This window comes from Rhinoderma darwinii, chromosome 5, assembly GCF_050947455.1.
Source record: "Rhinoderma darwinii isolate aRhiDar2 chromosome 5, aRhiDar2.hap1, whole genome shotgun sequence".
Taxonomy (NCBI): domain Eukaryota; kingdom Metazoa; phylum Chordata; class Amphibia; order Anura; family Rhinodermatidae; genus Rhinoderma; species Rhinoderma darwinii.
Window position 1 is genome coordinate 304,893,064 of NC_134691.1, and position 25,191 is coordinate 304,918,254.

Sequence of the window (25,191 nt, forward strand, 5' to 3'; positions counted from 1 at the left end):
CGTTTGGTGATCCTATACCCTTGCTATGTGTATACAGTGACATTATACACCTACAGTATCATTTCCCTGCACTTCATTCTATATGTTCTGTTTCCATGCCCTTGATGCACTTTTTGTGCTATACCCTATTATCTTGGACATAAATGCCATTAGTAACAGATTTAATGGCTTTGTAGAACATGGCATTTAGTGAATGTAAATACTTTTGTCTGCCTCTATGTTTTTGAGTTTGGAACTTTTTTGTATCAATGTATGAAAACTTTTACCTTAGTGTGAAGACTCGATGGAATGTAAATCTTTTGGACTGTGGTCTCCTGGGTTATCCTGACAATTTTACTATTGAGCGATGGAAGGGATCCCTCTCTACATACTGAACCTGTGAGCATCTATATGGGTCTGTATTCTCTACAAGGTGACACAATTTCACTTATTTCCTCTGTAGTGGTGCTCAGCACCAGCCTGACAACCTTGCACACTGGCACAGCATTTCACATGTAAACATTAAGAAGGCCATGCAGGTATTTTTCCTGCATATGAGCATTCCTGCCTAGGCATAAGGTGACATTTCAAATTCCTGTCATATCTTTGAATGAATCATTGGCCCTAGTGAATAAGGGTTACTACATGGATAGTTCACATTTATTCCTGTGACCACATAGTTGCTTAATATTACACAACCAAGTATTTTACCTTTAATTTATTAATAATCATTTAAAATGCTCTTCTGCATTTACTTCTACATTAATATCTAATCTATTAGCAATATGTATTAAAGAGATTCATTGGCAAAAGAAAAACTATTTTCTAGAAAGAAGTCACTATTACTGGTGTTTTGTTTTGCAGCTCAGCAGCATTCACTTAATTGGGATGAGCTGCAATACCAGACACAGCCTATGGATAAGGGTGGCAATGTTTCTGGAAGAAAGTTGACATTTTTTCTAATCTTATACAACCTCTTCTTACCTGACCATTGCACAACTTGCCTTTGTCTTTTTCACTCCATATTTTTCTCCTTCATATTTTGTCATGTCACATGAAAATCTCATCAAAGTGACATATATTATTGAATGTATTCCTTATAGTCTGCGACTGACTTTTGGCTGTTACTATTGCAGTTTTCTTGCTACAAAAAGTCGGTGTGCAGCTCTCCAGCCTTAGTTCAGTGTAGTGAGATTCTTAGGCTATAGATTTCTGCAGTGCAACAACTGTTATAGCAACTGTAGTGCAACAATTGTATTCCATAGAAATACATGCAGTCATATGTACATCCAACTTCATGAGTCATAGTACATCCATGTTGCGTCAGAACTATATCAATAAGGCCAGGGCTCCTGAGCCATTGATCAGTCGTGATTATTGTACTAATTCTAAAGGCTAATGTATCCTTATGAGATTGCACCTGCACAGTGTAAAAGTTTTTGTAATAATAGCAAATCCCATGCAATTTGTCCCCCTCCCCCCATACAGTTCTATTAAAATTGCATGTGATATTATGCGATCTCAATTGAGTAAATGTGCACAGAAAAAATGAACCTGTCCTATATAAAATAAACTCCTATGCTTATTTCTGAGTATAATGCACTTTCAAACATAGGATTGCAATAGGTAAGACCTGTCTTATGATTGGGGAGAGACATTACCTAATATTCTGGGATCTGCAGTCACACAAAAACTCCAAGAGCCATCACAATATCGCAGCTCACATACGACATCCATGGTCTATGTAGCAATATGCAGCTTATAAACGATTTTTTATTGTGTTGCTCATAGGACATAGAGCTTCCTTACCATGGAGGAGATGTAAAAACAATTATGTGTGTGTGATAAATAGGATGTTCTATCAGACTAAACGTCGGATACCTTGTAAATATACCTGCTATATAGTATTACAACTGGTCAATAATTCAGTAGTTAAACAGGATACAATTGTCAAATCCCCGAATATAAATGAAATGTAAAGGAATGAAATAATATCTCTTTATTGTTATACAGTGTTATTGGGCTTAGTGACTTCACCACAGGCTGGTATTAAAGATCTAGCTAGTCTATGACGGTAATTTGTAGAAGTGTCTGAAAGGATCCTGTTATAGCTAAAAAAGATAAGCAATAAATAATAAAACAAAAGGTAAAAAAAAAAAAGTTAAATAAAATACAGTCTACAGCAACGATCCGATCATTTATATGAAATGAATAAAATGTGGACATGTCGGTAGTAAATACCAAGCAAGATGTGCATAGCACACTTTATTTCTATAAAACTATTAAAGCCGTTACAAAGTATTCCAAAAAATACATTTTAGTAAATTTACAGCGGTTATTCAATTTATTAATGCAAATCGTCAACAGTCTTCATCCACTGGAGGTCCTAATTCATGTGCACATTGTCTCTTCTTCAAAAATATTATTACTTTCTAATAAACTCTTTGAGGTTAAAATGACAAGATTCCTACTGTTTAGAAGGAAAGAACATAAAATAAGCCAACATTGGAATTTCGCGTAACAGTCTTGTAAGTTCTATGAATATGAGCGGATGCAAGTTGATACAAAAAAACGAAAAAACATAACAAATAAACAAACATAGATAATAAGCGACAACGTTACATTGTGGAACTATTTAAATTAAAATAATATATTCTCATATTGTACACTATTTCAAATAACGAAATGCAATTCAGTCAGTATTGATCTCTGAAAACAAAAAAAAAATCTAATTTACATTTCTGTGTAGAAAAATATAATTTACTAGCCCCCTGTTTGAGACAAGTCTTACAATTATTTAACACTTTTAGTACCAGTCAGACCTAGCTAGATCCTTAGGGACACCTACCATAGAGGCCTGTCAGGATAAAGGAGACGAGGACAAGGGTGATGGATGGGTGGACAGTACCAAAAATTTAGGACTGACTTGACATGTAGAAAAATAGAATCTGCTGTGTCAACCTGAACTCAACACAGAGAGTTTGAGTAAGTTCATTGAAGGTTCGCATGACAATAAATTATCAAAGAAACTAGTTAAGGCTTCTCGAATGTCCAGTTCATATTAAACATCTATTCCAAGAACAAACAAATAAATAAAATATTCAGTAGGAAAAAAAAATACAACATGATGCAAAATAATAATACAAAAATAATAATAGCAAGGACAGAGAGTTTTTTGGGAGGGGGGAGTCTTGTTCTTTAGTGTCTACTTTGAAGTGTCCTATATTAAAAAGGTGAATGTCTTTCTCAATGTCATGTGATCTTTCAACTGGACCTCGCTGACATTCCCAGTGGGTGAAGAGAGTCATTATCCAAGATCCAAGTTCCTAACTTATACAGGACTTGTGAGTACCAGTGGATACCTTCAACATGAAGGTGGTTGGGTGAGGGTTTATAGTCTTGAGGGTAAAGGAAAGAGAAAAGTTTAAAGGCAAATCTTAAAGGGGCAAATGCCATATGTGCCCAGCTGTGTTCTTCAATGACTGCATAACAAGAGGTCAGTACCCCGTTGATGACTACTGTCCCATGGGAGGTCACTGGGGCATAAGCTCCAATGTCTTCTTCCAGGTGGACTCGCTCTACTGTGACCTCCTTTAGACTCATCAAGGTATGGTCAGCTATAAACACCCGATCTCCAGGTCTTATATTACTGGCAAAAACAGACTTGAAGGACCTTGTGCCATTGGTTGGGCTCTCTGGCACGAAAATTAGATGGGCAGCCGTCAGACGGATGATCTCCTTGGGTTGAGATGTCTCTATGACATAAAACAACTTTTTGACGGTCTCTTGTCTGTCTATGAAGGTGAGGAAGTCGCTGTAGACCATTCTTCCCTTCTCATCAGCTGCCAACACCCGATCTCCGGGCAACAGGTCCCTCACCGCTTTCAAGCCACCACCCTCCATCCACACTGTAGCATTGGCCGGGAAGCAACCACCGGATTTTGCAGCTACTGAATTCTCTGTAAAAGAAAAATAGAAAATAAGAAACATGTAAGAGGCATTTAAATGTGCTACCTCATCGCATAGTCTTCATATAAGACAACAGGGAGGAGGTCACCGGCATAGCTCTGTAATAATGTATCCAAATATTCAGCTCACTATATCGCTGCAGGATTTATCACCCGACAATACAAATAAATATATTCGTTAAAATCATAATAAGTTTGGCAACCTGTGGCCTGTAAAACAACAACAAACATGACCTGAGCGCATATAGATATCGGGACATGCGACAAACAACAAAATCTGTTCTAAATGGAAGTTGAAAAAGTTGACAAATATTTCAAATACTTATCTATCTATCTATCTATCTATCTATCTATCTATCTATCTATCTATCTATCTATCTATCTATCTATCTATCTATCTATCTATCTATCTATCTATCTATCTATCTATCTCTCTATCTTATATCTCTTTTATCTATCTATCTATCTATCTATCTATCTATCTATCTATCTATCTATCTATCTATCTATCTATCTATCTATCTATCTGTCTGTCTATCTATCTATATCATATCTATCTATCTATCTATCTATCTATCTATCTATCTATCTATCTATCTATCTATCTATCTATCTATCTATCTTATATCTCTTTCATCTATCTATCTATCTATCTATCTATCTATCTATCTATCTATCTATCTATCTATCTATCTGTCTGTCTGTCTGTCTGTCTATCTATCTATCTATCTATCTATCTATCTATCTATCTATCTATCTATCTATCTATCTATCTATCTATCTATCTAATATCTATCTATCTTTCTATCTATCTATCTATCTATCTATCTATCTATCTATCTATCTATCTATCTATCTATCTATCTATCTATCTATCTATCTATCTCATATCTATCTATCTATCTATCTATCTATCTATCTATCTATCTATCTATCTATCTATCTATCTATCTATCTATCTATCTATCTATCTATCTATCTATCTATCTCATATTTTATCTATCTATCTATCTATCTATCTATCTATCTATCTATCTATCTATCTATCTATCTATCTATCTATCTATCTATCTATCTATCTATCTATCTATCTATCTACTATCTATCTTATATCTCTTTCATCCATCTATCTATCTATCTATCTATCTATCTATCTATCTATCTATCTATCTATCTATCTATCTATCTATTATCTATCTATCTATCTATCTATCTATCTATCTATCTATCTATCTATCTATCTATCTATCTATCTATCTCATATCTATCTATCTCATATCTATCTATCTATCTATCTATCTATCTATCTATCTATCTATCTATCTATCTATCTATCTCATATCTATCTATCTATCTATCTATCTATCTATCTATCTATCTATCTATCTATCTATCTATCTATCATCTATGTATCTATCTCATATCTATCTATCTATCTATCTATCTATCTATCTATCTATCTATCTATCTATCTATCTCATATCTATCTATCTATCTATCTATCTATCTATCTATCTATCTATCTATCTATCTATCTATCTATCTATCTATCTATCTATCTATCTTATATCTCTTTCATCTATCTATCTATCTATCTATCTATCTATCTATCTATCTATCTATCTATCTATCTATCTATCTATCTATCTATCTATCTATCTATCTATCTATCTATCTATCTATCTATCTATCTATCTCTCTATCTTATATCTCTTTCATCTATCTATCTATCTATCTATCTATCTATCTATCTATCTATCTATCTATCTATCTATCTATCTATCTATCTATCTATCTATCTATCTATCTATCTCATATCTATCTATCTATCTATCTATCTCATATCTATCTATCTATCTATCTATCTATCTATCTATCTATCTATCTATCTATCTATCTATCTATCTATCTATCTATCTATCTCATATGTATCTATGTATCTATCTATCTATCTATCTATCTATCTATCTATCTATCTATCTATCTATCTATCTATCTATCTATCTATCTATCTATTATCTATCTATCTATCTATCTATCTATCTATCTATCTATCTATCTATCTATCTATCTATCTATCTATCTATCTATCATCTATCTATCTATCTATCTATCTATCTATCTATCTATCTATCTATCTATCTATCTCATATCTATCTATCTATCTATCTATCTATCTATCTATCTATCTATCTATCTATCTATCTATCTATCTATCTATCTATCTATCTATCTATCTATCTATCTATCTATCTATCTATCTATCTTATATCTCTTTCATCCATCCATCTATCTATCTATCTATCTATCTATCTATCTATCTATCTATCTATCTATCTATCTATCTATCTATCTATCTATCTATCTATCTATCATCTATCTATCTATCATCTATCTATCTATCTATCTATCTATCTATCTATCTATCTATCTATCTATCTATCTATCTATCTATCTATCTATCTATCTATCTATCTATCTATCTATCTATCTATCTATCTAACTATCTTATAGATTGTGAGTTTATAATAATAAATCGTATATTCATAATAAATATATTTTATGATGAGTTTGCAGTACTATATTTCATTTTGTACTATTGCTGATGTGCGTGCTAATGCCCTATTTGTGGCTTTCTAAACCAAGCTATGACTTGAGTCTGAGATTAAATTTCCCGAATCCTTGTTACCCAGCGTTAAACTGTTACAATTATTCCTTCAATAAACACTTAAACTGTTACTTTATGACCACGTCACTAATGGTTCTCTCAGGAAGAACAAGAGGGGTGACAATGAGTTTTTATTTATCTCCTGACGACTTTATCACTTCTAGTTAACAAATTAAACAAGTTACAAGTCTTGGGAAGTTGCTTGTAGCAAACAAGTTGTGCAGTTGTTGTAGTGTCTACTGTGCTACTGTGCTGTCTCATGAAACAAACCCCAAGCAGAGAGCAGCTTTGTTTGTATGTTTTGGGGGCTGTTGAATAGATCTCATCCTATACAGCCACTCTACAAACACATCAGTGAATTGGCTGAGGTGTGAAGATTTGGAGGCTTTGAGTAGCTCTTGTTTGGGTTCCCTAATTAAAATCCAATTGTCATTCTGATTCCTTATAACAAAATGGGGGCACTCTTGGAAGAGAGGATGCTTCAATTTCTTCCCAGCTTCCCTCCTATTTACTCAGGTGCAGGGACACTGTGTGCCAATTCACACACATACACTCCAAAATTCAAGAGGGACTGTTTGCACAGTACAGACACTTTCCAAGACGCTCTGAACTGGCATTTGAATTTTAAATGTAATGGTTTTTCTCTAAATACCCTCTAGAGTTCAATCTTCCACCCTGCCCCTGTGTCATGGTAATAATAATTCTCATCTCAGGGACCCATTGTGCAGGATCATACTTTCAGTAAACAATATATCTTAAATAAAGAGTCTTCCTCCTAGGAACTATGGACGTTAATCTCCTCATCAAATTCTCCTGCATGAAACGGAGTTAGGACAATGGCAGCCAAGATTTAGCTGTAGGCATCTCAGATTTACTTTTCAATTCAAGATAGCACAGTCACACGACCTTATGTGCCACAGCAATACATCACAGTCAATGTGCAATGTAATAAAATGTGCAAGACTTTGCTGCACTCTACATCATAGGCATCTTATAATATTATACTATGTGAAGTCTCTGCAGAGAACTCACTGACATCCTCAAATATAAAGTCTGGCAATAGTTTTGCAGTAGTTGTGTGCTAGATATGGGTCTCCAGCTCTTGATAGACTACAATTTCCAAAATTGCATACTGGGAGTTGTGGTTACACAACATCTAGAAAGTCTCAAGTTTTAGGGCGGGTTCACACATAGCGGAATTTCACTTAAATTCCGCTGCGGACACTCCGCAGCGTTAATCCGCAGCGGAGCCGTTTCTCCATTGACTTTCACTTTAATTTAGCAGTGTTCGTTTACACGATGCGTACAATTCCGCTGCGGAGCATAGGCTGCGGAGCGGAATTTGGTGTCCGCAGCATGCTCTGTCTGTTGCGGAGCAGTGGCGGACTGGTTGCGGACTCATGGCGGAATTTCTCCATTGACTTCAATGGAGAGTCAAAATTCCGCAATGAAGTCCGCAGATCTTATGTGTGCTGCGGAGCGTATTGTTTTTACTACCATGACATTTCTTCATTCTGGCTGGACCGATGTATTTCTAGGTCTACAGCCAGACTGAGGAAGTCAATGGGGCTCCCGTAATTACGGGAGCGTTGCTAGGAGACGTCAGTAAATAGTCCCTCTCCAGGGTGCTGAAAGAGTTAAGCGATCGGCAGTAACTGTTTCTGCACCCTGGACAGTGACTACCGATCCCAATATACAGCAACCTGTAAAAAAAATAGAAGTTCATATTTACCGAGAACTCCCTGCTTCTGTCTCCAGTCCGGCTTTCCAGGATGACGTTTCAGTCTAAGTGACGGCTGCAGCCAATCACAGGCCAAGCACAGGCTGCAGCGGTCACATGGACTGGAGCGTCATCCAGGGAGGTCGGGCCGGATGCCGAAAGAGGGACGCGTCACCAAGACAACGGGCGGTAAGTATGAAATTCTTTGACTTTCACTAGGGAAAGTGCTGTCCCTTCTCTCTATCCTGCACTGAATAGGGAGAAGAGAAGCACTTTTCCTGCAGTCCGCAGCGGCCAGTCCGCATCAATTTTCTGCACATTTTGTGCAGATCCGCTGCAGAATCTGCAACGCAGATTCTGTGCGGCATTGATGCGGACAGTTGCGGAGGAATTCCGCCATGTGTGGTCATGCCCTTAGACCACTGTTTTAATGCCTCAACAGTTTTATGATAACCATAAACTTATTTCATACATATTCTGTTTAATTTTATGCTAGTTTACAAATAAATCTATCTATCTATCTATCTATCTATCTATCTATCTATCTATCTATCTATCTATCTATCTATCTATCTATCTATCTATCTATCTATCTATCTATCTATCTATCTATCTATCTATCTATCTATCTATCTATCTTTATCCACACCTATAATGCCCCACTAGCTTTAAATTAACAGGAAAAACAGAAGCCATTTAAGATTTCTGACCTGCATAAAAGTATCAACTTCTGGTCTTTAAATGGTTCAATCTTTATTCACGACTAATTTTCTTATAATGTACAGTAGGTGAGCCATGCAGCCGACCTGCTACTTTCTTTATAGAACAGTAGTCATGTCCTTAGTACCCAAAACACCATGAGTACAGTAGTCTACTATAGGAATAAAGGTGGTAAGTGTTGGCCATGTAGGACAGATGGTCAGTGTACAATGTAGGTCAGCCACAAAGCATGTTCAGTATGCTTTAGTGGAGAGCCGTGCTTTTTTTTTTTTAACAAAAACTCCTAGCACTTTTCAGATTTGGGGATCAGAACACATTATGACTGCTATCAGGAGAAGATAACTTAGTATATATATATATATATATATATATATATATATATATATATATATATATATATATATATATATATATAGGCAAGACAGGCAGGTGCCTAGTATGCTGAAAATTGGAAGTATTCCAAGTAGTTCAATTTTATCAATTAACTTTGTAGCATTCTGTTTTGCAACATTATAACTACCTTACTGAATGCTGTACCTATTTTTCCCCACAGAAATAATAAAGGAAAGATATTAAGAAAGGGGACACAACCTAAAGGATAATCAATGCCAACTATAGATGCTGGCCTGGAAATAGCCACAGTACCAGACCCTTGACTCCAAGGGATTGCTGGAATCAGTAGTGCCACAGAAAGCTGCAGACATTCTACCTTTGGATAGCTCAGCCTGCAGATTTACTGAACAGGTAGAAACCCTAATGCATTTGCAAGTCAAGGAAGTCTTTAAATTTACTAGTTTCTGTTTATCTCAGAAACCACAGTACTTCTGAGAAGTAATTTTGTTCATAGAATGTAACAGAGCCGGTGAAATTTTAATTAACTGCTATATCAGTGCTAAATACCCATACTGAGGGAATTCTTTAAATTAAAAACATATTTCCTTTATAGGCTATTGGGGACTTGTAAAGGTTCTGTTATGTATCATGGAAAGCCTCAACGTTTGATCGTTTACAACCATTCATTGCTAAGAACAACAACAATATCTGGAAACCATAAAACATAATGCAATGGATAATAATACTGGAAGCAGATATTACAAGTCATAAAATTATCATCAAATTACAATATTATCCTTATTATGAGCCTCTCATAGTAAACTTGAGGCTATCAAACCTACTTTATTTACTAAATCTACTATTAAATAAAAAATAAAACAAAAAAAAGATAAATAAGTGGATACTTTCAACACTCTAAATAGTTTTGAAAAATAAAGAGCTTCTTCCTGGGTCAACAGATAAATGATCAGGTATCCAAAAGTTTTCATGTTAACCCCTTCCCTCCTCCCTCACCCATTTAGCTGGTGTTGAAGGGGTGCATAGTCTTCTGAAAAGGGATGTATCTGTAAAATTACCCGGAACATGAAGTGATAAGTGGTAAGTTCTCGGCAGTTCGCAGTAGATATATTGTAGTTAGCTACAGTTCTTGCACAGAAAGAGGATCTATTATTGCGAATGATCTTACCTGCTTTCACAGAGCAATGAATGTGCGCTTTGGACTCATAGTAGACCCAGTCAAATCCAGCCTCTACCGCCAGTCTGGCCAACATCCCATATTTACTACGTTCCCTATCAGAGGTGGTGATGTCCACTGCTCGACCTTCATAATGTAATGACTCTTCTGAATGGTGTCCATCTTCATCCCAGCCTTCTGTGACTCGCAATTTCACCCCCGGCCACTGGTTCATCACTGAGATAGCTAAGGCATTGAGTTTGTCTTTGCATCTCTAGAAGGCAATAGCAAACAAGAAGGTGGTAGAAAGGTGTTATTTGCAGGATATACAACTCTAAAAACCTGCAGGACAGGTTTGTGACATGGACATAAGTCATTTATGATAAGAAAGTTTTGCTCTGATAAAGGGCTCAGTTACAACTTTCTTGCGCTGTATTGCCCTGTCCACTTGCCAGTACTTTACTACTTCATGCTGTTGAGTAAACCTAAGTGCATGTTGTATCACTATAAACTCCATATAGTCATTTGGTCAAAGCAAGTATTTCACTTCAGAATAAGTAGCCAAGTTCTTACAGGTCAGTAATCCTAACACTTCCCATTGAATGTCACATTTTCTTGTATCGTCTTATTCTTTCCTAGAGAATTCCATAATACATTGTAGAGTTGTAGAGGTGATATCCCTCAAACACAGCACGAAGTGAATATAGGGTTTCCCTGTAAAATGAACTGACTCATCATGTTACCATTTAATCTGATATTAGACACATCAACCACAAATTGCATTGGACGATATCTTCAGGCACGATCTTCTCTTCTAGCTCCATCATAAATTCAGTGTAGTTTATTATTTACCTGCTTTATTTCCCTATTCTACAAAACTCTCCTCTTGAATGTTCCTGACAGTCATTATATTATTACTACCCGACCAGAAAACACAACCCGTGCCTGGGAATGTTAAAGGAACCGGGGAAAGTGTTTTGGGATCTAAGGACGTCACTCAATCACCATGCCACCTTACACTAATGCAATGATGGACTTTAACCCTATGAAACTTGTTCCAGAAGACAAATGCTGTCAGGTCTTTAAATGGGACCCCAGGATTTATACACCGGAAAGTCTGTGGATCCTTTTCACATTAATTCCTTGTTGAAAAGTTTCTCAATGCCTTGACACACCATTATCTACTGGACAAGACCTCGCCTTGCAGATCACTCATTAGGGTTCTTAGTGCAGGAGGTATTTCTAGCTTGTAAAGTGCCTCAGACACACTCAGTTTCCAACATCTATAGAGATCACTACTTAGAAAACTCCATTGCTCTGCCAGTGAAGAAAACATGCTGGGAATTGTAAACCAGATAGGGCAGGGACTAAGGAGATAACAATGTTAAAATAACAGGTGACTTGTACTTTAAGACAGGGAGTGAACAAACATTATTTATCTTGAATGTCACTATTCTCCTTCAGTTGTATGACATCAATACATTTGTTTTCCCTATTACCCTCCATCTCCTTTCTACAGGTCATACAAGTCTTTTTTTAAAGGATTTATGCCAAAAGAAAGCAATATAAATGACATGGGGCAGCAATGACAAGGGCAGGACTGCAAATAGAACCTACATGATTTATTATAGCATATTTACAATGTAGAGGATAGCCAGTGATAATTCATGTTCATAACGATCCCATAATAGAGCGGGACCTGAGGGGAAATAGAGTTTACAGAAGTCGATGCTACAAATCTGACCTGTATATTCTATCCTAGCCTTAATAAATACCAGCTTCAGGTTCCAGCATATCCTACCAGAAACTAACAGGGTATTCTGAAACATGTAGTCTAGCCATTGACATAGACAAGCGAGATAAATACCTTTACATGATCCTAACTTGTAATGTAGACCTATAACTTGGAGACCATGAACTGAGATGTATACCTTTAAATGATCCTAACTTGTAATGTAGACCTATATCTGGGAGACCATAACTTGAGATATATACCTTTAAATAATCCTGACTTCTAGTTTAGAAGTACAACTTAGGAGCACAAATTTATATGTATTCCTTTACATGATCTAAGTTCTAATATAGACCTACAACTTGAAGACCATAACTTGAGATGTATTCCTATACATGATTTAAGTTCTAATGTAGACCTGCAACCTCGAGACCATAACCTGAGATGTATGCCTTTAAATGATCCTAACTTCTAATGTAGACCTAAATCTAGGAGACCATAACTTGAGACTTAATCTGTACATGATCTAAGTTCTAATATAGACCTACAACTTGTAGACCATGGATTGAGATGTATACCTTGAAATGATCATAACATATTGTATACCTATATATCGGTGACCATAACTTCAGATGTATACCTGTACATGATCTAAGTTCTAATACAGACCTACAACTTGTAGACCATGGATTGAGATGTATACCTTGAAATGATCCTAACATATTGAATACCTATATATTGGAGACCATAACTTGATATGTATACCTTTACGTGACCCTGACTTCTACTTTAGAAGTACAACTAAAGACCATAAATTTATATGTATTTCTTTACATGATCTAAGTTCTAATATAGACCTACAACTTGGAGACCATGAATTGAGATGTATACCTTTCAATGATCCTAACTTTCAATCTAAACCTACAACTTGGAGACTACAAACTGAGATGTCTACCTTTAAACGATCCTAACTTCTACTTTAGACAGAGACTATGAATGGAGATGTATACCTTTATATGATCTAATTTCTATAGTCGACCTACAACTTGGAGACCATGAACTTGTATTTATATATTTGCCTTGTCCTAAAATTTAATGTAGATTTACAAGTTGGGGCATTGTGTGTGGTCTCACCATATACTTTATTACATTCATATTTTAATGTGCAGGAACTATTTTCACACCTTAAAATTAATGCTGCAGACAGTGATTGAGAATATAGCCGAAAGCTGGGACTGCAATGTACATAAAACATAATACTCCCACATATGAGTGATACTTATTATTCCAATGGGTAGTAAAGTGCTATAGATGATGTGCATTATTGTTTAGCATCTTTCTGTACTGTATTGAGACTGTAACTCATGCCTGGGCTAGATACATTGCAAGTTCTTTATTAATTGTTTACCGAAGTATTTCTTCTATACACATTGACGAGGCCAAGATTTCTGGTGCTCCTCAGATAGACCCGTTTAAATGAGTTAGGCAGAGCCTGGTCCTTTTGTGCCAGCTACAGTTGTATTGTCAAAGTCATGACCGTGAAGATTAGACTATTCATGAATTCACTGGGTCGTGTGCCACAAATCAACCCCAATTCTGCTCAGCCAAAGTGAAGCTCAGCAGGGCAGCCAGACCTAAGGCTTTGTGTTGTACAACAAGATCTCCCTGCCAGCTCCTAATCTCTTCACAAATGGAAACACTTCGCAGTTACCTGTAAGGGTAAACAACCAGGTGGGCTTCCAGAATACTAGGCTGATCTCTTTACATTCCACATAGGCTCTATGCACCTAGGTGTCTGCTTAGCACCTGGTTGTCACTTCATTCATAGAAATGCATTGTTCTTCTCACACTAGCAGAAGGCCAGGAAAAGTTTACTAGACTGTACTAGATAGAATATAGTACTGAAGTAATCTGTATACAACTTCCCCTCCAGATTCCCTACCTGTGTGCACTTCTTCTCCTAGTCTGTCATTCTTCCCTGTCTCTCCCACTTCAGTTAATATTAACTAGTAACTAAAGCATTAAACAAACATTTTGAAAGTTTAACAGGGCCATTGAGTAAAAATCTTTACATACTAGATAGACTGGTGAGGCGGGTCCGGGCACCTGCCAAGAATGTACCTGAACAAGACATTATTGGCCTCTTTACATGGGTTTAATAAGTGGTAAAGCAGCAGACGCCTACATACACTGCTCTGGTGCCACTGCAGGGCAGATGGGGGCTGCTGGTGCTGGCATATCCCACCTAGTGGCATCATCCCCGACTAGAATGACGCTGGGGAGGAAAAATGTCTGCTGTTGGTTGACTTTTCTTGAGGAAAGTTTATAGAAGGTCAGGAGTTCACATACTGCCAGCTAATGCGGTGACAGTGGCACAAGGGCACCTACCTTAGAGGAATGACAGCAGCGGGCACAACAAAACTGAGATATCTACCAAATATAGAACTTAGTGTTTCTGCATTTCATATCTATCTATCTCATATCTATCTATCTATCTATCTATCTATCTATCTATCTATCTATCTATCTATCTATCTATCTATCTATCTATCTATCTATCTATCTATCTATCTATCTATCTAATCTATCTATCTATCTATCTATCTATCTATCTATCTATCTATCTATCTATCTATCTATCTATCTATCTATCTATCTATCTATCTATCTATCTATCTATCTATCTATCTAACTATCTATCTATCATCTATTATCTATCTATCTATCTATCTATCTATCTATCTATCTATCTATCTATCTATCTATCTATCTATCTATCTATCTATCTATCTATCTATCTATCTATCTATCTATCTAATCTATCTATCTATCTATCTATCTATCTATCTATCTATCTATCTATCTATCTATCTATCTATCTATCTATCTATCTATCTATCTATCTATCTATCTATCTATCTATCTATCTATCATCTAACGCCGCTATCCTGGGCTGTTTTTCCCTGGCAGGGGGCATTAAGTCTGCCATTCCCTGGGCTCTAAACATTGTCCATTTTCGTGCAGTACAGAGTCACACAAACTGAAATACAAGCCGTTGCGATCGATACAAGTGATGAGTAAGTGGAGCTGAAGATGTGTCTGTCTGGCTGTGCAGGCTCAGTGCTGAGACCAGACTTCCTACCCTCCCTGTATAGTATAATATAATATAAGAGAGGCTACATCTCTGCATGTGTATGCATATTATTTTCTGTATCTACACATGTATAACGTGAATGTATTGTCATCAGCAGATGTGATACATACATAACTAGGAAAGCTGCTGCTGCTTAGCCCTGTGGCAGGACTGGGGTTAAGAAGGGTGACCCCCAAGCCCGGCTGTCTGATCTGTGCTCATTCAATTGATCTGGCAGTCAGTTCCTTAAGGGACAGGGAAATTTAAGGTGGCAGCTCTGAGATTCCAAGGGGAGTGTGCCACTTGGATGAGCTAAAGAAATCCTAGAGAGGCACAATGCAAAAATATGATTTTATATATATATATATATATATATATATATATATATATATATATATATATATATATATATATATATATATATATATATATATATATATATATATATATATATATATATATATATATAGGTATATATATATATATATATATATATATATATATATATATATATATATATATATATATATATATATATATATATATCCCAGAAATATAGGCTAAGCTGCCTTGCCTCTGTATACCTCCTACCGCTATAATACTATGCAAGAAAGTCCTGGTGCCGATGGAGTTAAATCTCCAACTACTCCTTTCTGGGAACCTATTAATTTACAATATCTCATTGGAGAAGGGATGATGTCATGTAGCCAAAAGAGGAAGGTATCAGAGGATGGCACCGGGCATCCTTAAATACATATCAATATATTCACGCTCCGATGAGCAATGCTGAATATAATGCTATAGTCAGATTTAAAGGAGCAGGCGGTCGATTAAGATTGTACTGGCTATTGTGGAGGGATAACTAGGCACTAAATACTAAAGTAGCCTCCTCTAAGAAGACCAATGTCTGTCATTATATATGTCAGGAGTGAATAAGGGCTTCATACAATATAGCAGATTATTACATCAGTTCATTGCTCGATACAATGTATCAGATTATGTCTCATGTATGTAAGATACAAGGTGTCCAATACGGAACATGTTAAATAATTGACATCAAATGATACAATGTAGAATAGAGTAGACAAAGTCCATCTACTGAGCAGATATATACTAGAATGAGTGAGCATTATGCACTTAGCTTGATATAGATACATGTACCAGGTCATTACTCTGAGCAAGAACAGTTATTGGGGGTCAATGTATAGCACTCCATGTACATGTTGCATTTAATGACATCCAATTGTACAAGTGACACCTGGAAAGGATATATATATATATATATATATATATATATATATATATATATATATATATATATATATATATATATATCAACATGAGGGTCCTAGGAATTATGATATAAATATGATGTATGTACCTGGGTCATGAGCCTGTCTGCTGCTGTGTTCTCCTCGTCTTTAAAGATGATGTCTGAGTTATAATTTGGGGTGAGCTCTTTAAACCTCTCCGAGTTCCTAGTAATCTTTCCTTCATATCTTCCACTGGCCCCCAGGGTTTTCTCTGCCACATTGGGAATAAACTGCTTATAGGCTAATGGGGTCAGTTTTTTAGGGTGTCTTCTCTTGCCAATCCCCCTGCCTGGTCCACAGGGTGAGGCAGTTGGAAGCAGCAGAGCGCTAATGAGGACCCCAACTAGAAGAGCTCTCAGGAGCAGCAGCATCTCGTCCATGTGAATCCAGCGACTCCCAGCAATAATAATAGTAGTAATGGTGTAATATTAGACAGATAGCCTGGTACGTCCTCCTGCGATAGGATCCAGCGGTTCCCTCCTGGACAGGTGCTCAGAGAATAGTGAGCTGCACATGGGAGATCACACTGAGGGCAGGGGCTGCAGATAAGGAAGGAAAAGTTTCCCCCAAAAAAAAAAAAAAAAAAAGGAAAAAAAAAAAAAAAGGTCTAACAGTAAGTGCAGGAGCAATGAGGACTCAGGAGCAGTGAGAGCAGAGAGGCTACAGCCTCTATATTATAGTGAGCGGGGCCCCCAGCTGATTGGCTGCGACCGGAGCTTCTTCTCCTTCTAATAAGAAGCAAGAAGAGATGAGTATCTTGTGCTCTGTGTATAGGAGGCGACAGGGGGCGGGGCCTGTCACTGAGGTGTGCTCTGCAAAGTGGCTGCATGTGTCCTGTGTCTATACTATGTGCATGTCTGTGCGTAATCTATGTATTTATATGCTTTATCTTCATGTGTATATGTGTATTATGTCTATGTATGTATTATAGTATGCATGTCTGTGTGTAATCTATGTATTTATATGCTTTATCTTCATGTGTATATGTGTATTATGTCTATGTATGTATTATAGTATGCATGTCTGTGTGTAATCTATGTATTTATATGCTTTATCTTCATGTGTATATGTGTATTATATGTGTATTATATGTCTATGTATGTATTATAGTATGCATGTCTGTGTGTAATCTATGTATTTATATGCTTTATCTTCATGTGTATATGTGTATTATGTCTATGTATGTATTATAGTATGCATGTCTGTGCGTAATCTATGTATTTATATGCTTTATCTTCATGTGTATTATATGTGTATTATGTCTATGTATGTATTATAGTATGCATGTCTGTGCGTAATCTATGTATTTATATGCTTTATCTTCATGTGTATTATATGTGTATTATATGTCTATGTATGTATTATAGTATGCATGTCTGTGTGTAATCTATGTATTTATATGCTTTATCTTCATGTGTATATGTGTATTATATGTCTATGTATGTATTATAGTATGCATGTCTGTGTGTAATCTATGTATTTATATGCTTTATCTTCATGTGTATATGTGTATTATATGTCTATGTATGTATTATAGTATGCATGTCTGTGTGTAATCTATGTATTTATATGCTTTATCTTCATGTGTATATGTGTATTATATGTCTATGTATGTATTATAGTATGCATGTCTGTGTGTAATCTATGTATTTATATGCTTTATCTTCATGTGTATATGTGTATTATATGTCTATGTATGTATTATAGTATGCATGTCTGTGTGTAATCTATGTATTTATATGCTTTATCTTCATGTGTATATGTGTATTATATGTGTATTATATGTCTATGTATGTATTATAGTATGCATGTCTGTGTGTAATCTATGTATTTATATGCTTTATGTTTATGTGTATAGGTGTATTATATGTGTATTATATATGTCTATGTATTATAGTATGCATGTCTGTGTGTAATCTACATATTTACATGCTTTATGTTCATGTGTATAGGTGTATTATATGTGTATCATATATGTCTATGTATGTATTATAGTATGCATGTCTGTGTGTAATCTACGTATTTGTATGCTTTGTGTTCATGTGTACAGGTGTATTATGTGTATGTTTGTAGTGTATTTATGTTTGTATTAAATATGTCTATGTATGTATTGCACACACATATATGATTATGTATAATGTGCATGTGTGTAGTATATGTATGTATTATAGTATGCATGTGTGTATGTATCATATGTATGTGTGCATTTTAGGTACGTGTATGTATTATAGGTATGTAATTAGTATATGAATGTACTTATGTGTTTGTGTATGATATGTATGTGCATGGTGTAGTATATGTATGTTTTATAGTATGCATGTGTGTGTATGTATCATATGTATGTGTGCATTATATGTACGTGTATGTATTACATGCATATGTTTAGTATATGAGTGTACTTATGTGTGTATGTATTATATGTATGTGCATGTTTGTAGTATATGTATGTGTCGCAAGTATATGTGTGTAGTATAGGAGTACTGTGTACTAGATATATATGTCAGTTTACATTATATAAATGTCTATGTGTGATATGCATGTGTGTATTGTATGCATTGACTTTGTATGTGGAAGAAATGGGCATATATATATATAACTTACTATATATATATATATATATATATATATAGTAAGTTAATAAAGTCCTGCTTTGGATGTGCCCATTACATAATTTTAGGGAAGCATTATTCCAATGCATGTGCTAAAAATGTAGAACAAGGGTAGGATCTCTGTTACTTAGCACTTACTATCTAACATCTACCTTCATCTATCACTACTGCCAGTTATCACTCTCTACTCTTCCTCTCCCTCGTTCTCTCCCCTTCTTTTGTAAATGGGTCGTCCGGGGCCCCCTATTGGGAGTCATTAAAGTTTAAGCCTAAACCTTGTTTAAAACATCCGCAAACATAAGCTCTGCAGCCTGGTCCTAGAGAAAAAAAGGGGAAGAGGACACTGTTAACAGCAAATAAATAGTTATTTCATAGGTCCAGGTGAAGATCTATTTGGCCTGACCTCTTATAACCTATTACCAGCCGCACACAAGTGTTTGGAGGACCCCCCCTTCATTGCTCAGGTAAAGAAGGATAATGTGCGGTGATAAGGCTGGATGGAAATCTTTACTGTATGCCAACCAAAGAAACAAACAGTACGTTATTCTTCATAGCTTTATCCCACTGCAGAGGACAGTGTTTCTAATGTCATATCATTATATACATTGCTAATGATAAGTGTAATGTAAAGATTATTGTTATAGAATATACCTAAAGTGGTTGTCGTGGAACAACAAGTCTAAGCATGGCGGAGGTGAAACTACAAGTCTAAGTATGACTGAGGTGGAAGAGCAAGTTTTGTGGAACTACTAGTCTAAGCATGGCAGAGGTGGAACTACAAGTCTAAGCATGGCGGAGATGGAACTACAAGTCTAAGCATGGTGGAGGTGGAACTATAAGTCTAAGCATGGCGGAGGTGGAACTACAAGTCTAAGCATGGTGCAGGTGGAACTACAAGTCTAAGCATGGTGGAGGTGGAACTACAAGTCTAAGCATGGCGGAGGTGGAACTACAAGTCTAAGCATGGTGGATGTGAAACTACAAGTCTAAGTATGACTGAGGTGGAAGAGCAAGTTTTGTGGAACTACTAGTCTAAGCATGGCGGAGATGGAACTACTAGTCTAAGCATGGTGGAGGTGGAACGACAAGTCTAAGAATGGTGGAGGTGGAACTACAAGTCTAAGCATGGCGGAGATGGAACTACACTTCTAAGCATGACTGAGGTGGAAGAGCAAGTTTTGTGGAACTACTAGTCTAAGCATGGGGGAGGTGGAACCACAAGTCTAAGCATGGTGGTGGTGGAACCATAAGTCTAAGCATGGTGGAGGTGGAACCACAAGTCTAAGCATGGTGGAGGTGGAACCACAAGTCTAAGCATGGTGGAGGTGGAACCACAAGTCTAAGCATGGTGGAGGTGGAACCACAAGTCTAAGCATGGTGGAGGTGGAATGACAAGTCTAAGCATGGTGGAGGTGGAACGACAAGTCTAAGCATGGTGGAGGTGGAACTACAAGTCTAAGCATGGCGGAGATGGAACTACACTTCTAAGCATGACTGAGGTGGAAGAGCAAGTTTTGTGGAACTACTAGTCTAAGCATGGTGGAGGTGGAACCACAAGTCTAAGCATGGTGGAGGTGGAACCACAAGTCTAAGCATGGTGGAGGTGGAATGACAAGTCTAAGCATGGTGGAGGTGGAACGACAAGTCTAAGCATGGTGGAGGTGGAACTACAAGTCTAAGCATGGCAGAGATGGAACTACACTTCTAAGCATGACTGAGGTGGAAGAGCAAGTTTTGTGGAACTACTAGTCTAAGCATGGTGGAGGTGGAACCACAAGTCTAAGCATGGTGGAGGTGGAACCACAAGTCTAAGCATGGTGGAGGTGGAATGACAAGTCTAAGCATGGTGGAGGTGGAACGACAAGTCTAAGCATGGTGGAGGTGGAACTACAAGTCTAAGCATGGCAGAGATGGAACTACACTTCTAAGCATGACTGAGGTGGAAGAGCAAGTTTTGTGGAACTACTAGTCTAAGCATGGTGGAGGTGGAACCACAAGTCTAAGCATGGTGGAGGTGGAACCACAAGTCTAAGCATGGTGGAGGTGGAACCACAAGTCTAAGCATGGTGGAGGTGGAACCACAAGTCTAAGCATGGTGGAGGTGGAACCACAAGTCTAAGCATGGTGGAGGTGGAACCACAAGTCTAAGCATAGTGAAGGTGGAACCACAAGTCTAAGCATGGTGGAGGTGGAACCACAAGTCTAAGCATGGTGGAGGTGGAATGACAAGTCTAAGCATGGTGGTGGTGGAATGACAAGTCTAAGCATGGCTGAGGTGGAAGTACAAGTCTAAGCATGGCGGAGCTGGAACTACTAATCATTACACTACAAGTCTAAGCATGGCTAAGGTGGAACAATGTCTTGTGGAACTACTAGCCTAAGCATGGCGGACGTGGAACTGCTAGTCTAAGCATGGCTGTTGTGGTTCTGATCACTGGGCTACTACAAGTTCACGTATGGCTACCTGAATCTTGCAAACCTGATGCCACTGGCAGGACACAGATACCTGGCCCGCAATACTGAAGGTGACTACAATCCCATTCTTTGCACTCATTGCGTGTTCCCTCGTCTTCTTCACTCCAGAATATGTGGAAGTTACCAGGCAGCTTCTTGTCTGCTCGCCGCTGTTTGTTCAAACAGATAAAAGCAAAATAAAACCTGGGAGGAGGGGAAGTCTCAGGCTGTTTGATGTGGTCTCCAGTGCTGATGTAACAGATGATTGAATTGTGCCAAAGTATAAAACCTGCCTGCAAAGTTGTGGGATAGTTCTTAACTCCCAGCTGCCTGCTCAGAACACTCCTTGTATGCGGCATGGATCAATACACCAGGCAGCTGAGGGTTCACTGGGGTGCAGCAGCTCCATGGAGGCTCCAGGTTGTATCTCACATAGAAAACCAGGAGATCTCCAACTAGTTGTTTGACCTAAGCTGCTTCCAACTATATGCACTATCATTTCTGTATGTGAAAAGCAGGATCCATGCAAAAATATTGACATATAAGATGTATATGTGTATAGAGTAAAAAAACTTGTTAGTCTGAGTCATTTGGCACAGTGGATTATAGAGGTGGTTGCTTGGAGGACCGTACAGGGGATGCATATAGTGTGATGAAGGTCACTACATACTGTACACTGCAGATTACTTATCCACCAGAAGAATAACATTCATCCATATATATATATATATATATATATATATATATATATATATATATATATATATATATATGTATTGAGGGTGTGTAAGAGCATATGTGGAGCCTCTAATATGGGGTACACCCAGAGTTTGGAGTCTAGAAAAAAAGTAATACTTAGCTCCAGGGCCCATCCACTGGAAGATTATAGTGAGACTCGAGTTCTACTATCACGAATAAGGAGGATGAGATGCATTAAGCTGGCCACGTGCCGAAATATCAACTGAAGATCCATTGTATGTAGTGGCAGCCCGGCAGTCCTCAGATGACAAACATTGGGAGCAAGAGGGATATCGATTCTGCAGTTCAACATATCCAATCCTTTATTTCCCCAAGAATTAAGCTACTGTCAGAAGGGGCTCTCCCCATTTATATCAGCATGTTTATGGGGGAAGTAGAAGAAATAACTGACAGCAATCTAATGTATATGGCTGGTTTACAAAGTTCTTGACGTTATAGGTTGTTTTGTATAATAGTAATAGGTGTGACGGGAGGTTGGAGTCTGTGCCAATGTTAGAGGACTGGTACACTGAGCATATGGAGGACTAGCTGCTGTTTCAGAAGGTAAATGTACTGAACATTGGGGAATTCATGGTGAAGGGCCAGAATCAATGCAGTGTGGCGAGTGTGATGGTGCACGTATATACTGAAGGTGTGGAGGCTATCTATCTATCTATCTATCTATCTATCTATCTATCTATCTATCTATCTATCTATCTATCTATCTATCTATCTATCTATCTATCTATCTATCTATCTATCTATCTATCCAAAGAAGAGCAGCACCAAGTAAAAATGAATTCCTTTTAAAGGAGGCTTGTGTGTGCAAACCTCAGGGCCACAACCTCTGGTCCCACAATTTAGAAATCCAAAAGACAGTTGTAGCCATACGGGTTGCAGGTGTAGTGCCAGAGAAGCCCAAAGTCCCCTCTGCTACATAAGAAAACACTGGTATATTATAATTGTCATACGATATGTTGAGGCCCTTTTATACATTTTGCATTTGGATCTAGGAGCTACATATTACTGTGTCAAGTACGTTCCCGGTTCAGCTGTCAAATTGCCTGCCATACAGTGTGATGTTTAGACATTTGAAGATATAAAGCACCTGAACATGTCATAGTATGTGAAACAGTCACTGAAATAAAAAAGTAAAGAATTGTGAGGCACTGGTGTGTTTTTTGTTGTTTTAGAGCTGGAGACAGTCCCATCGACCTTGTATAAATGACAACTCATTTTCTACTGTGCCTGAACGAGACTGTTTTGATGTAGAGACTGTGCAAGTTGGGATGTTGTTGTGCCTTTAAGAGACTGATTTCTTATACTCTTATTTAATAATGAACTATTCTGTATAGCTCAGCTGGTGTGATACTGCTGACAGTGCAGGTACAACATAGTCATCTCAGGGTAGCCTAAGCCCAACAGGTGTATGACACTATGACAGTATCAGTTCCAGTGCAGAGTCATGTAAGAGGATAAGGAGACAAGTATTATTGCCCATTACATGAGAGCTATTACTTAGTACATGATATGTGCCGTGGGTGTAATAATTATGTCTGTGGTTACAAGTTTCAGGATTGGTGTTTAGAAGTGCTTAGAAATACTTTAGTCACATCACATGCACAAACAACTCCCAGGAACTAGAGTCACCATCACATTTCACCTGGGTTGACTGTATTTTGTGGATTATTATGGCCTAAACCCGACTGGCACGCCTTCTTTAAAGGGATTACTCTCAGTCTTGGATTAAAAAAATCCATTTCAGGCCCATTGTCTGCATAAACATGAAGCTCTACAGACTGTAGCAGTCTGGTCCCATCAATGTTCTGGCCGGATACAGACTCGAATTCATGTAAATACTTACCATACAAATCTATTGTCCTTACTATTGAGTACAGTTATTAGACTCGATGGACTACTGATACCATGTACTGGAGTACTTATCAGTATAATTATATTAATATCATATGGTTATGCAGGGCATACTATTGCCATAGGGCCCATAAAGAGGGTCCCAAATCAATAATTCCTGATTACATTTCTATTGGCAAAAGTTGAGACAAGGTGAGTGTTTTTCTTTTCTTCATCTCATTAACAATGTAACTATTTACAATGTTGCTTGTGAGATTTTCTGGAAGGTTCACTGAAGTGACAATTGAGTAAAATATACCTTTTATTAGTAACTCATTTTAAAAACAGGGGTAACACACCACTGTGAAATAAGCCCCACCGTGATAATTTAAAAACGTATTAAACAAAAAACACTGAGTCATTATGATAAATATATCTCAGTGTTTGTAACAATGTTTCACTGACAACAGCATTTGACCTGGGCACAACAGTAGTACAATCCCCAAAGTGCACCAGTGTCCGTGAACAAAACACCGGAACTACTAGCGCTGGGTGTAAAACAATGCTACTGTCCCCTATGCAGACATTCAGTATACAATGAAAGACCCTACGCGTTTCAGATACTCATCCTCAGGGGTCCGTATCTTGGTCACTCTGGCCTCATCACCAGCGATAATGGTATTCAACAGCAGATATTCTGCTGTGCGTCACGGGAAGATGCTCGTATCGATGTCAACGGCATACTTCATTACAGGCGCTGGGTTACTATAAGCCCCAAACTCCACCCCTCGTTTTGGCG

The 25,191-nt window shown here is 37.3% G+C and overlaps 1 protein-coding gene across 1 annotated transcript; it reads right to left on the minus strand.

The window, feature by feature from the left end:
- Positions 1–2,000: 2,000 nt before the first annotated feature.
- SHH (sonic hedgehog signaling molecule) lies at positions 2,001–17,441 on the minus strand. The gene is made up of 3 exons (XM_075828700.1): positions 16,809–17,441; positions 10,575–10,836; positions 2,001–3,938 (listed from the first exon to the last, which is right to left on the minus strand). Exons 1-3 carry the CDS (start codon positions 17,118–17,120, stop codon positions 3,244–3,246), a joined length of 1,269 nt encoding a protein of 422 aa, XP_075684815.1. The 5' UTR covers positions 17,121–17,441; the 3' UTR covers positions 2,001–3,243.
- Between the last annotated feature and the right edge of the window lie 7,750 nt (positions 17,442–25,191).

Excerpts from the sequence above, each read along its gene's own strand:
- SHH (XM_075828700.1), bottom strand. The coding sequence starts at position 17,120 with ATGGACGAGATGCTGCTGCTCCTGAGAGCTCTTCTAGTTGGGGTCCTC. Across the intron at positions 10,837-16,808 it reads CAGACAGGCTCATGACCCAG|AGATGCAAAGACAAACTCAA; the intron begins GTACATACATCA and ends ATTGCCTTCTAG. Across the intron at positions 3,939-10,574 it reads TCATTGCTCTGTGAAAGCAG|AGAATTCAGTAGCTGCAAAA; the intron begins GTAAGATCATTC and ends TTTCTTTTACAG.